The following is a 12,928-nucleotide window of genomic DNA, read 5'->3' as shown; positions in this document are numbered from 1 at the left end:
ATCTCCTCTAGTTATTTATATCCAGTCTATGGTCTCTTGTTATTTATATCCAGTCTATGGTCTCCTCTAGTTATTTATATCCAGTCTATGGTCTCTTGTTATTTATATCCAGTCTATGGTCTCCTCTAGTTATTTATATCCAGTCTGTGGTCTCCTCTAGTTATTTATATCCAGTCTGTGGTCTCCTCTAGTTATTTATATCCAGTCTGTGGTCTCCTCTAGTTATTTATATCCAGTCTGTGGTCTCCTCTAGTTATTTATATCCAGTCTGTGGTCTCTAGTTATTTATATCCAGTCTGTGGTCTCTAGTTATTTATATCCAGTCTATGGTCTCTAGTTATTTATATCCAGTCTATGGTCTCTAGTTATTTATATCCAGTCTGTGGTCTCCTCTAGTTATTTATATCCAGTCTATGGTCTCCTCTAGTTATTTATATCCAGTCTATGGTCTCCTCTAGTTATTTATATCCAGTCTATGGTCTCCTCTAGTTATTTATATCCAGTCTATGGTCTCTAGTTATTTATATCCAGTCTATGGTATCCTCTAGTTATTTATATCCAGTCTATGGTCTCCTCTAGTTATTTATATCCAGTCTATGGTCTCTAGTTATTTATATCCAGTCTATATGGTCTCTTGTTATTTATATCCAGTCTATGGTCTCCTCTAGTTATTTATATCCAGTCTATGGTCTCCTCTAGTTATTTATATCCAGTCTATGGTCTCCTCTAGTTATTTATATCCAGTCTGTGGTCTCCTCTAGTTATTTATATCCAGTCTATGGTCTCCTCTAGTTATTTATATCCAGTCTATGGTCTCCGCTAGTTATTTATATCCAGTCTGTGGTCTCTAGTTATTTATATCCAGTCTATGGTCTCAAAGTTATTTATATCCAGTCTATGGTCTCTAGTTATTTATATCCAGTCTGTGGTCTCCTCTAGTTATTTATATCCAGTCTGTGGTCTCCTCTAGTTATTTATATCCAGTCTGTGGTCTCCTCTAGTTATTTATATCCAGTCTGTGGTCTCCTCTAGTTATTTATATCCAGTCTGTGGTCTCCTCTAGTTATTTATATCCAGTCTGTGGTCTCCTCTAGTTATTTATATCCAGTCTATGGTCTCTAGTTATTTATATCCAGTCTATGGTCTCCTCTAGTTATTTATATCCAGTCTATGGTCTCTTGTTATTTATATCCAGTCTATGGTCTCCTCTAGTTAAAATAGATACTTCATGCTTTGCACTATTGCGACCCTCTGCTCAGTAGGAGCTAAAAGTCAAGCTTCAATGGCTCTGTTGAATGGTCTCGTTCTGCTAAGTAGAGCTTGTTGTCCTGCATCTGGCCCCCCAGGAGAAGAGCTGATCTACCTGGACCCCCACACCACCCAGCCTGCGGTAGAGCCCTGTGAGGACAGCCAGGTCCCAGACGACACTTACCACTGTCAGCACCCGCCGTGCCGCATGCAGATCTGTGAAATAGACCCCTCCATCGCAGTGGTAAGAGAACCAGACGCTTAGGGCTATGAGGTCAAAGGTAGAGCAAAACTTCAGCTTGCGTACACTTTTCCCAAGCAGCAGGTATATCTTAAAGATAGCATTTAGCTAAATATTGTTTTGCTGAGCACTATTTGAAGTGAATTGACTAAACGTTGTCTCTCTACGTTGTGGTTAGGCGTGATTTCAGTTCTCGACATTAGTGTTTTGTTTTGCTGAGCACTATTTGAAGTGAATTGACTAAACGTTGTCTCTCTACGTTGTGGTTAGGCGTGATTTCAGTTCTCGACATTAGTGTTTTGTTTTGCTGAGCACTATTTGAAGTGAATTGACTAAACGTTGTCTCTCTACGTTGTGGTTAGGCGTGATTTCAGTTCTCGACATTAGTGTTTTGTTTTGCTGAGCACTATTTGAAGTGAATTGACTACACGTTGTCTCTCTACGTTGTGGTTAGGCGTGATTTCAGTTCTCGACATTAGTGTTTTGTTTTGTTGAGCACTATTTGAAGTGAATTGACTAAACGTTGTCTCTCTACGTTGTGGTTAGGCGTGATTTCAGTTCTCGACATTAGTGTTTTGTTTTGCTGAGCACTATTTGAAGTGAATTGACTAAACGTTGTCTCTCTACGTTGTGGTTAGGCGTGATTTCAGTTCTAGACATTAGTGTTTCCTTTTGCTGACACAGTAAATCAGATGCTTGTCCTTTTCTTCTGACCCCAGGGTTTCTTCTGCAGAACGGAGGACGACTTCGATGACTGGTGTATGCGCTTCCGAAAGGTACTCTACGCCGTTTCATCAAAGGGATACATATGCGATTTTCAATAAACCTCTTTTCAGAACCGTTAGGGGTGTCAGTTGTCCCCGCTGGGGGAAAAAAAAAAATGTTATTTTGAACCTGAAATGGGTCAACCTGGTTAAATAACTGTTAACTTCATCGGGGCAGTGGTTTTGTTGTGGTTCGGTGTGTCAGGTCCTGCGAGCATCGACTCCTCCCAGGATGAACTAATCATAATTTTTCTGCCCCGTCTTTCTTCAGTTGTCCCACACTAGAGCAGGCCTGCCCATGTTTGAACTGATAGACTGTCAACCATCTCACTTCGCCTGTTCTGTAGATGTACTCAACCTCAACCCTGGTAAACATCAAAACACTTGACCTACATTCTCTTGACCTGTACGGGGGGGGGTCGAGGAAGGGATATTGTGATTTAGTTCTCTTTACAGATCGAGGCTGGGATTCAGTCAGAGGTGCGTTGTCAACAAGCGCCTTTTTAAAGCCAATTATCCCTGCCGACATCAGGTCAAGAGTGAATGACCTTTGAATGCCAAGCGCTGTGTGCTCATCTTCAACACGCCTTTGATCGAATCCTCGCCTAAATCTGGATAGGACAATGAAGTGATTTAATGTGTTGTCTGCCGTGATTCATTTCTCTTTACAGACGTTGTGATACTGTTGATCAATCCATTATTTCTCCCCCTCCTAGATTTCTCAGACTCTGATAGGTTGGAGCGGTTCTTTGATTCTGAGGATGAAGAGTTTGAAATTCTGTCCCTGTGATGATCGAATACAGTCATGTGTCCCGGCAGAACCACAACGATTCTGCTCTGTATCAGAAGGGAAGCCATAGGGGACAGGAGATAACAACAACATCACTAGCCAAGCCTGGCAACGATGGCGGAGTGATGTGTCAACACAGTTGTCTTCTGAACAGCCACTGACTGCCCTGTGTCCAATGAGGAGACTCCTTGCTAGGAGGTGGTGATACAAGGGTAGTGGGAGCTTTCAGGACATCTTCAAATGTCTCCATTAAGTCTTAACACTTAGGAAAGGAAATATTTCTAGTGATATGGTGCCTTGACCCCGCCCCCTCCCCATTAAAAAGCTGAGTTTCCATAACACAGTTGACTAGTGTTTAATCCGTAACGGTTTACTACTATACTTATTGCTTAGGTCACTGATATCTGCAGTCTCTGTATTAACGGATGAACACCAACATTTGGTTGAGTGAAATTCGCTGATCCAAATAGATTATCTTGTTCATTCGGAGTATCGTTGTCACGTTAAATCTCTCTGTACAAAACACTGATTTTCCTCAATTCACGAAGATGAACAGACCCTTTGAAATGTTAATAAGGACAAAATAAGAAATAAATTTACAGCTTGGACATGTATTTAATTTATTTGTTTGTGTTTTTTGTTGTTGTGAAATAATGATTTGAAAGAGTTGACTATACCCACTTAAATATCGTAACATACAGTTCGCAGTTTCATATTCAAGTCTTTTACCCCCTCTGACTTCTCCTTGTTTACTTGGCACTGTTAGGAGGAATCTAACAGAGGATAAATTGGGTCTCCTCGTCCAGGCTCCTTCCACAGCTCCCCGATTGGCTCATTCTCTGCTGCATTGATGGCATCAACACTGTGGTTCTTAATGTCAGCGTGCACATCTTCAATGTTCCTGTCTGCATCAATCACCTAGGTGATGACAACAATATCTTGGGTGAATTTCCCATTGAAGACCACAATGTCACATCCTGTTTAGACAAACCAATGGCCAAATCTCCACATTCTACCAGTGTGCACTTGCACACTCCCATTAATAGATTATAAAGTATTGGATAGGTGTAGGCATCGGTTGGAGGGGTGTTTCCACCATTGTTAAATCAATGGGCGGCAGGGTAGCCTAGTGGTTAGAGCAGGTAGCCTAGTGGTTAGAGGCAGGTAGCCTAGTGGTTAGAGGCAGGTAGCCTAGTGGTTAGAGGCAGGTAGCCTAGTGGTTAGAGGCAGGTAGCCTAGTGGTTAGAGGCAGGTAGCCTAGTGGTTAGAGGCAGGTAGCCTAGTGGTTAGAGGCAGGTAGCCTAGTGGTTAGAGGCAGGTAGCCTAGTGGTTAGAGGCAGGTAGCCTAGTGGTTAGAGGCAGGTAGCCTAGTGGTTAGAGGCAGGTAGCCTAGTGGTTAGAGGCAGGTAGCCTAGTGGTTAGAGCAGGTAGCCTAGTGGTTAGAGCGTTGGGACTAGTAACCGTAAGGTTGCAAGTTCAAACCCCTGAGCTGACAAGGTACAAATCTGTCGTTCTGCCCCTGAACAGGCAGTTAACCCACAGTTCCCAGGCCGTCATTGAAAATAAGAATTTGTTCTTAACTGACTTGCCTATTTTAAATAAAGGTTAAAATATGGGGAGTGTGAAAGTGCAAACATAGGAAGTGTGGAGAATCAGGACACAGCTTCTTACCTGCCACTTGACAGAGGGGTCCTTCATCAGAAGTTCAAACTTCTGCTGAACGGCCTTCTGAAACACGGTGGTCTCATATCTCTCTGTCCCAAACTGACCCCGCTGGGCGGCCTCAGACGGGCTGAGCTGCAGGAACATCACAAGGTCTGGCTTGGGCAGCCCCATGTCAGGATTCATACACCAGTCCAGACTGAAACCCTGCTCGGCAGACAAACATTAACTTGCTCGTTATGGCATAGGAACTTATGTCAGAGTGAATGGACTGTCTTTCCATCGGCCCTATGCAGTGGTGCCTGGTAAATGTATCCTGTTTTCCTATAGATTTTTCAGATTCAGACAAAAAAAAAGACAAATGTTCTAAGTTCACAGCAATGGTTAAACTGTCAGGAGACTATTTTTCAGGCCTGGGATAAATAAAAAATGTTATATATTTTTGGAGAGTGTAGTTGCCCTTTAATTCAATTGAGCAAAACAAAATGTCCTCCCCATTGACACAGCTCAGCATGAAATCGTTGGCAGGTAAGCTAACATTACAGTCAACATTTAATTGTGAACTTTTGTTTGTTAAAGCCTTTATTCATCCAAACAGTGAATGATGACTGGATTGAGCATCGCAAATAGCAAACAGCCCGTTTTATTCAGCCCGTTTCCAGAACAAAATGTGATTGGGGACAGACATAGAGAACAGGCTTGGCTCTGGTGAGAGGTGTGTGTATTGTCCTAATGAACTCACAGGCTTGGCTCTGGTGAGAGGTGTGTGTATTGTCCTAATGAACTCACAGGCTTGGCTCTGGTGAGAGGTGTGTGTATTGTCCTAATGAACTCACAGGCTTGGCTCTGGTGAGAGGAGTGTGTATTGTCCTAATGAACTCACAGGCTTGGCTTTGGTGAGAGGTGTGTGTATTGTCCTAATGAACTCACAGGCTTGGCTCTGGTGAGAGGAGTGTGTATTGTCCTAATGAACTCACAGGCTTGGCTTTGGTGAGAGGTGTGTGTATTGTCCTAATGAACTCACAGGCGTGGCTCTGGTGACAGGTGTGTGTATTGTCCTAATGAACTCACAGGCTTGGCTCTGGTGAGAGGAGTGTGTATTGTCCTAATGAACTCACAGGCTTGGCGCTGGTGAGAGCTGTGTGTATTGTTCTAATGAACTCACAGGCTTGGCGCTGGTGAGAGGTGTGTGTATTGTCCTAATGAACTCACAGGCTTGGCTCTGGTGAGAGGTATGTGTATTGTCCTAATGAACTCACAGGCTTGGCTCTGGTGAGAGGTGTGTGTATTGTCCTAATGAACTCACAGGCTTGGCTCTGGTGAGAGGTGTGTGTATTGTCCTAATGAACTCACAGGCTTGGCTCTGGTGAGAGGAGTGTGTATTGTCCTAATGAACTCACAGGCGTGGCTCTGGTGAGAGGTGTGTGTATTGTCCTAATGAACTCACAAGCTTGGCGCTGGTGAGAGCTGTGTGTATTGTCCTAATGAACTCACAGGCTTGGCTCTGGTGAGAGGTGTGTGTAATATCTTAATGAACTCACAGGCTTGGCGCTGGTGTGTGTAATGTCTTAATGAACTCACAGGCTTGGCGCTGGTGTGTGTAATGTCTTAATGAACTCACAGGCTTGGCGCTGGTGTGTGTAATGTCCTAATGAACTCACAGGCTTGGCGCTGGTGTGTGTAATGTCTTAATGAACTCACAGGCTTGGCGCTGGTGTGTGTAATGTCTTAATGAACTCACAGGCTTGGCGCTGGTGTGTGTAATGTCCTAATGAACTCACAGGCTTGGCGCTGGTGTGTGTAATGTCTTAATGAACTCACAGGCTTGGCGCTGGTGAGAGGTGTGTGTAATGTCTTAATGAACTCACAGGCTTGGCGCTGGTGTGTGTATTGTCCTAATGAACTCACAGGCTTGGCGCTGGTGTGTGTATTGTCCTAATGAACTCACAGGCTTGGCGCTGGAGTGTGTAATGTCTTAATGAACTCACAGGCTTGGCGCTGGTGAGAGATGTGTGTATTGTCCTAATGAACTCACAGGCTTGGCGCTGGTGAAGGCCACTCCAGAGAAGGCGTATCTATCCACCACCAGATTGATGCCCTGCTCCAACTTCTCCTTCATCAGAGGCCTGGAGGGAAAAGACATACAACCACAGCTAATAACACATCATGTCCTACTCCTTAAGACAGTATGGCAGCTCAACCACAGCTAATAACACATCATGTCCTACTCCTTAAGACAGTATGGCAGCTCAACCACAGCTAATAACACATCATGTCCTACTCCTTAAGACAGTATGGCAGCTCAACCACAGCTAATAACACATCATATCCTACTCCTTAAGACAGTATGGCAGCTCAACCACAGCTAATAACACATCATGTCCTACTCCTTAAGACAGTGTGGCAGCTCAACCACAGCTAATAACACATCATGTCCTACTCCTTAAGACAGTGTGGCAGCTCAACCACAGCTAATAACACATCATATCCTACTCCTTAAGACAGTGTGGCAGCTCAACCACAGCTAATAACACATCATGTCCTACTCCTTAAGACAGTGTGGCAGCTCAACCACAGCTAATAACACATCATGTCCTACTCCTTAAGACAGTGTGGCAGCTCAACCACAGCTAATAACACATCATGTCCTACTCCTTAAGACAGTGTGGCAGCTCAACCACAGCTAATAACACATCATGTCCTACTCCTTAAGACAGTGTGGCAGCTAATAACACATCATGTCCTACTCCTTAAGACAGTGTGGCAGCTCAACCACAGCTAATAACACATCATGTCCTACTCCTTAAGACAGTGTGGCAGCTCAACCACAGCTAATAACACATCATGTCCTACTCCTTAAGACAGTATGGCAGCTCAACCACAGCTAATAACACCATCTAAATGTTGTTGCCATTTTAACCCTTGGGCAGGCCACCTATGCATTTTTCCCCAGTTCTCCTAAATTCAAACTGTAAAAAAAAATGAAGAAAAAAAATAATAAAAAAGAAAAATATTTGAATGTTTTTTTCAGGATGGAAAAAAACTCTTCCATTGTAAAGTTAAATGACAAACTAAATATAAATGATGTAGAAAAGATAATTAACCTATACAGTACCTTATGTATAAATACCCCTTGTCTTATTTCACATTGTTACAGCCAGAATTCAAAATGGATTAAAAAAAACAATCATTCTCACCCCCCTGCACACAATACCCTATGACAAGGTGAAAACAATCATTCTCACCCCCCTACACACAATACCCTATGACAAGGTGAAAACAATCATTCTCACCCCCCTACACACAATACCCTATGACAAGGTGAAAACACGTTTTAGCATATTATTGTTGCTAATTTATTGAAAATTAAGTCTCTAATTTACATAATTATTCACACCCGAGTTAATATGTTTAGAATCACCTTTGGCTGCGATTACAGCGGTGAGTCTTTCTGGGTAAGTCTCTAAGACCTTTGCACACCATGGATGTAAAATATTGGCCCATTATTATATTCAAAATTCTTCAAGCTCAATTTGGTTGTTTGTCATTGCTAGACAGCCATTTAAGTATTGCCATTGCCATAGATTTTCAAAAATAGATTTAAGTCCAAACTAACTCAGCCACTCAGGAACATTCACGGTCTTCTTGATGAGCAACTCCAGTGTAGATTTGGCCTTGTGTTTTCGGTAATTGTCTTGCTAAAAAGTGAATGAATCTCCCAGTGTCTAGTAGAAAGCAAATTGAAACAGTTTTTTCCTCTAGGGTTTTGCCTGTGTTTAGCTCCATTCCATTTATGTATTTTTATCCTGAAAAACTCCCCAGTCCTTAATGATTACAAGCACACTCATAACATGATTCAGCCACCACTATGCTTGAAAATATGGAGAGTGGTACTCAGTAATGTGTTGGATTTGCCCCAAATATAACACTTTGTATTCATGACTCACAGGGTTTGCAGTATTACTTGAGCACCCTGTTGCAAACAGGATGCATGTTTTGGAATATGTTTTATTCTGTACAGGCTTCCTTCTTTTCACTGTCAATTAGGTTAGTATTGTGGAGTAACTACAATGTTGAGCCATCTTCAGTTTTCTCCTATCACAGCCATTAAACTCTGATTTCATGGTGAAATCCCAGAGCGGTAAACTGAGTTAGTCAGGACGCCTTTATCTTTGCACACAGAGTGCATGCAACAATTTTTACTCCTGAAATTATTTAGGCTTGCCATAAAAGGGATTACATACATTTCACTTTTAATTAAAATTCATAAAAAGTGTTCATCCATTTCAAATTCAGGCCGTAACACAACATCATGTGGGAAAAAGTCAAGGGGTTTGAATAATTTCTGTAGGCATTGTATATATATATATACATTTTTTAAAAAAATAATATAACCCCTATAAACAAAAAATTACCAAGATAAAATACAAGTCAGTTTGGTGGAAACAACTGGTGGGAAAAGATGCATATTTTCTTGATACAGATTTTTTCTTTTGCATGAAAATGTGTCGCCAATTGTATACTAACCTAGCTACTCAGAAAGATTTGAACATTCCAAAAAACAATGAATTAAAAGATTATTATTATCATTATTAGTTCTCTTTATTAGTACATTAGTAGTGTTATGTTGACTGAAAAGAACACAGCATTAGCCATAGCAGAATGCAGGAAATTGGGAATTAAAAATGGCAGAATGTACAGCGCCTTCGGAAAGTATTCAGACCCTTTGGCAGTTTGTTACGCTGCAGCCTTATTCTAAAAATGGATTCAAATAAAATAAATACATCTACACACAATACCCCATAATGACAAAGCAAAAACAGGTTTACAAAAATTTAGCTCATTTATTCAGTAGTTAACCCACTGTTCCTAGGCCGTCATTGAAAATAAGAATTTGTTCTCAACTGACTTGCCTGGTTAAATAAAAGGTTATAAAATAAATAAGACATATTTTACATTATTATTCAGACCCTTGAAAGGGACTTGAAATTGAACTCAGGTGCATCCTGTTTCCATCGATCACCCTTAAAATGTTCCTACAACTTGGAGTCCACCTGTGGTGAATTCAATTGATTGGACATGATTTTGAAAGGCACACACCTGTCTATATAAGGTCCCACAGTTGACAGTGCATGTCAGAGCAAAAACCAAGCCATGAGGTCAAAGGAAATTTCCGTAGAGCTCCAAGACAGGATTATGTCGAGGCACAGATCTGGGGAAGGGTAGCAAAAGATTTCTGCAGCATTGAAGGTCCCCAAGAACTCAGTGGCCTCCATCATTCTTAGATGGAAGAAGTTTGGAACCACCAAGACTCTTCCTAGAGCTGGCTGCCTGGCCAAATTGAACAATCGGGGGAGAAGGGCCTTGGTCAGGGAGGTGAGCAAGAAACAGATGGTCAGTCTGAAAGATAACCTTCCAGAAGGACAACCATCTCTGCAGCACTCCACCAATCAGGCCTTTATGGTAGAGTGGCCAGACAGAAACCACTCCTCAGTAAAAGGCACGACAGCCCGCTTGCCAAAAGGCACCTAAAAACAGAGCAAAGTACAGAGAGCTCCTTGATGAAAACCTGCCCCAGAGCGCTCAGGACCTCAGACTGGGGTGAAGGTTCACCTTCCAACAGGACAACAACCTGACAGAGCTTGAGGGGATCTGCAGAAAAGAATGGGAGAAACTCCCCAAATACACATGTGCCAAGCTTGTAGCGTCATACCCAAGAAGAATCAAAGCTGTAATCGCTGCCAAAGGTGCTACAACAAAGTACTGAGTAAATACTTATGTAAATGTCATGCAGGTAGCCTAGTGGTTAGAGTGTTGGACTGGATCGAATCCCGAGCAGATTATGTAAAAATCTGCCCCTGAACAAGGCAGTTAACCCATTGTTCCCTGGGCGCCGTAGATGCCGATTTAAGGCAGCCCCCTCCGCACCTCTCTGATTCAGAGGGGTCGGGATAAATGAGGATTATTTTTTATTTAACTAGGCAAGTCAGTTAAGAACAAATTCTTATTTACAATGACGGCCCACCAAAAGGCCTCCTGCGGGGACGGGGATTAAAAATAACAAATATATATAAATATAGGACAAAACACACATCACGACGAGACAACACAACACTACATAAAGAGAGACCTAAGACAACAACATAAGGCAGCTACACATGACAACACAGCATGCTAGCAACACAACATGGTAGCAGCACAAAACATGGTACAAACATTATTGGGCACAGACAACAGCACAAAGGGCAAGAAGGTAGAGACGACAATACATCACACAAAGCAGCCACAACTGTCAGTTAGTGTCCATGATTGAGTCATTGAATGAAGAGATTGAGATAAAACTGTTCATTTTGAGTGTTTGTTGCAGCTCGTTCCAGTCGCTAGCTGCAGAGAACTGAAAAGACGAGCGACCCAGGGATGTGTGTGCTTTGGGGACCTTTAACAGAAGGTGACTGGCAGAACGAGTGTTGTATGTGGGGGATGAGGGCTGCAGTAGATATCTCAGGGGTAGTGAGGCCTAAGAGGGTTTTCTAAATAAGCATCAACCAGTGGGTCTTGTGACGGGTACACAGAGATGACCAGTTTACAGAGGAGTATAGAGTGCAGTGATGTGTCCTATAAGGAGCATTGGTGGCCAATCTGATGGCCGAATGGTAAAGGACATCTAGCCGTTCAAGAGCACCCTTACCTGCCAATCTAGTAATGTCTCCGTAATCTAGCATGGGTAGGATGGTCATCTGAATCAGGGTTAGTTTGGCAGCTGGGGTGAAAGAAGAGTGATTACGATAGAGGAAACCAAGTCTAGATTTAAATTTAGCCTGCAGATTTGATATGTGGAAGACACATTTCAGTTGAAGGCATTCAGTGGTATCCCTCTTTCCTTATTTCAGTTTTTTAAATACAAATTCTAAAAAGCTGTTTTTGCTTTGTCATTATGGGGTATTGTGTGTATATTGATGAGGAAAATTAACAATTTAATTCATTTTAGAATAAGGCTGTAACAAAATGTTGAAATAGTCAAGGGGTTTGAATACTTTCCAAATGCACTCTATACCAGTCAAAAGTTGGGACACGCCTACTCATTCATTTGTTTTTCAACCGGACAATGACCCAACCTACCACCAGGCTGTGTAAGGGCTATTTGACCAAGAAGAAGAGTGATGGAGTCCTGCATCAGGTGATCTGGCCTCCACAATCACCCAACCTCAAACCAATTGAGATGGTTTGGGATGAGTTGGACTGGAGAGTGAAGGAAAACCAGCCAAAAAGTGCTCAGCATATGTGGGAACTCCTTGAAGACTGTTGGAAAAGCATTCTAGGTGAAGCTGGTTGAGAGAATGCCAAGAGTGTGTAAAGCTGTCATCAAGGCAAAGGGTGGCTACTTTGACAAATCAAAAATATGTTTTGATCTGTTTATCATTCTTTTGGTTACTACATGATTCTATATGCGTTATTTCATAGTTTTGATGTCTTCACTATTATTCTACAATGTAGAAAATAGTAAAAAATAAAGAAAAACTCTTGAATGAGTAGATGTGTCCAAACTTTTGGCAGGCTCAAATATGCAAGCATGTATCTTATTTAATGATCAATGCCTCTGTATATTAGAGTATTACACGAGTTCCCATCGGTTGGCAGAGAACAGCAGGTGCACTGTATGGTCCTCCAGGTTGCTTTTGTTCTCCAGATAGGAGTTGATCAGCTGGCCGATCTTTGTAGTTCTTTCTGTACAAACAAGAGTAATACAGGAAGAGAATGTAGTCAAAGACGAATTCATTTTGCATTGCCATGTGGACCAAACTCCACCCAGCCGGGGGAACCGGGCAAGGCAAAATTAGTTTGCATAATCCCATATATTTTCGTCTAGGTAAATTTGCAATCAAAGCGGATTCAAACAACACAATTATGAGAAAAATACATTTCATTTTGATGAATTAGCAGCCACGGATAATAAAGTTAATTTACCCGGAAATTTCATCATTTCAGTTTGCCGCCCGCTATCCTGCAGTGCTTGGACAAGCTTGTTACATTGTGTTGTTTTTCCTGCCTTGTCCACTCCTTCGAGCACAATGAGAGCCCCTCTTCGGCAAGTCATTATGAATAGCGATTATGAATAGCGATTATGAATAACGGAACTCACAAAACATAAAATTACAGGCGCTTTGACCAGCAACAGGAATTGAGAAGCTCACCCGCGTAGACTATGGAACGCCGTTAGGGTCT

The 12,928-nt window shown here is 42.1% G+C and overlaps 2 protein-coding genes across 4 annotated transcripts in view; one reads left to right on the top strand and one right to left on the bottom strand.

The window, feature by feature from the left end:
* atg4b (autophagy related 4B, cysteine peptidase) overlaps positions 1–3,662 on the top strand; it is a 25,423-nt gene extending 21,761 nt beyond the window's left edge. For all 3 annotated transcript variants that reach the window (XM_046299954.1, XM_046299953.1, XM_046299952.1), the window contains 4 exons: positions 1,347–1,492; positions 2,209–2,265; positions 2,525–2,621; positions 2,970–3,662. In XM_046299954.1, coding sequence (XP_046155910.1) covers positions 1,347–1,492; positions 2,209–2,265; positions 2,525–2,621; positions 2,970–3,043 — 374 coding nt within the window. In that variant the 3' untranslated portion in view covers positions 3,044–3,662. The remainder of the gene's footprint in view (positions 1–1,346; positions 1,493–2,208; positions 2,266–2,524; positions 2,622–2,969) is intronic.
* dtymk (deoxythymidylate kinase (thymidylate kinase)) lies at positions 3,635–12,928 on the bottom strand. Its single transcript, XM_046299955.1, has 5 exons — positions 12,671–12,928; positions 12,322–12,430; positions 6,741–6,831; positions 4,715–4,912; positions 3,635–3,961 (listed from the first exon to the last, which is right to left on the bottom strand). Exons 1-5 carry the CDS (start codon positions 12,798–12,800, stop codon positions 3,806–3,808), a joined length of 684 nt encoding a protein of 227 aa, XP_046155911.1. The 5' UTR covers positions 12,801–12,928; the 3' UTR covers positions 3,635–3,805.

This window comes from Oncorhynchus gorbuscha, linkage group LG15 (genome assembly GCF_021184085.1).
Source record: "Oncorhynchus gorbuscha isolate QuinsamMale2020 ecotype Even-year linkage group LG15, OgorEven_v1.0, whole genome shotgun sequence".
Classification (NCBI taxonomy): Eukaryota; Metazoa; Chordata; class Actinopteri; order Salmoniformes; family Salmonidae; genus Oncorhynchus; species Oncorhynchus gorbuscha.
Note: the sequence above shows the minus strand (reverse complement) of the source record. Positions and strands in the feature narration are given on the sequence as shown.

Bases quoted from the DNA above. Each gene is read 5' to 3' on its own strand.
- dtymk (XM_046299955.1), bottom strand. From the start codon at position 12,800: ATGACTTGCCGAAGAGGGGCTCTCATTGTGCTCGAAGGAGTGGACAAG. The intron at 12,431-12,670 runs GTAAATTAACTT...TTGTTTGTACAG, and splicing joins TGAAATGATGAAATTTCCGG to AAAGAACTACAAAGATCGGC. The intron at 4,913-6,740 runs GTGAGTTCATTA...TCTGCCGAGCAG, and splicing joins CCTTCACCAGCGCCAAGCCT to GGTTTCAGTCTGGACTGGTG.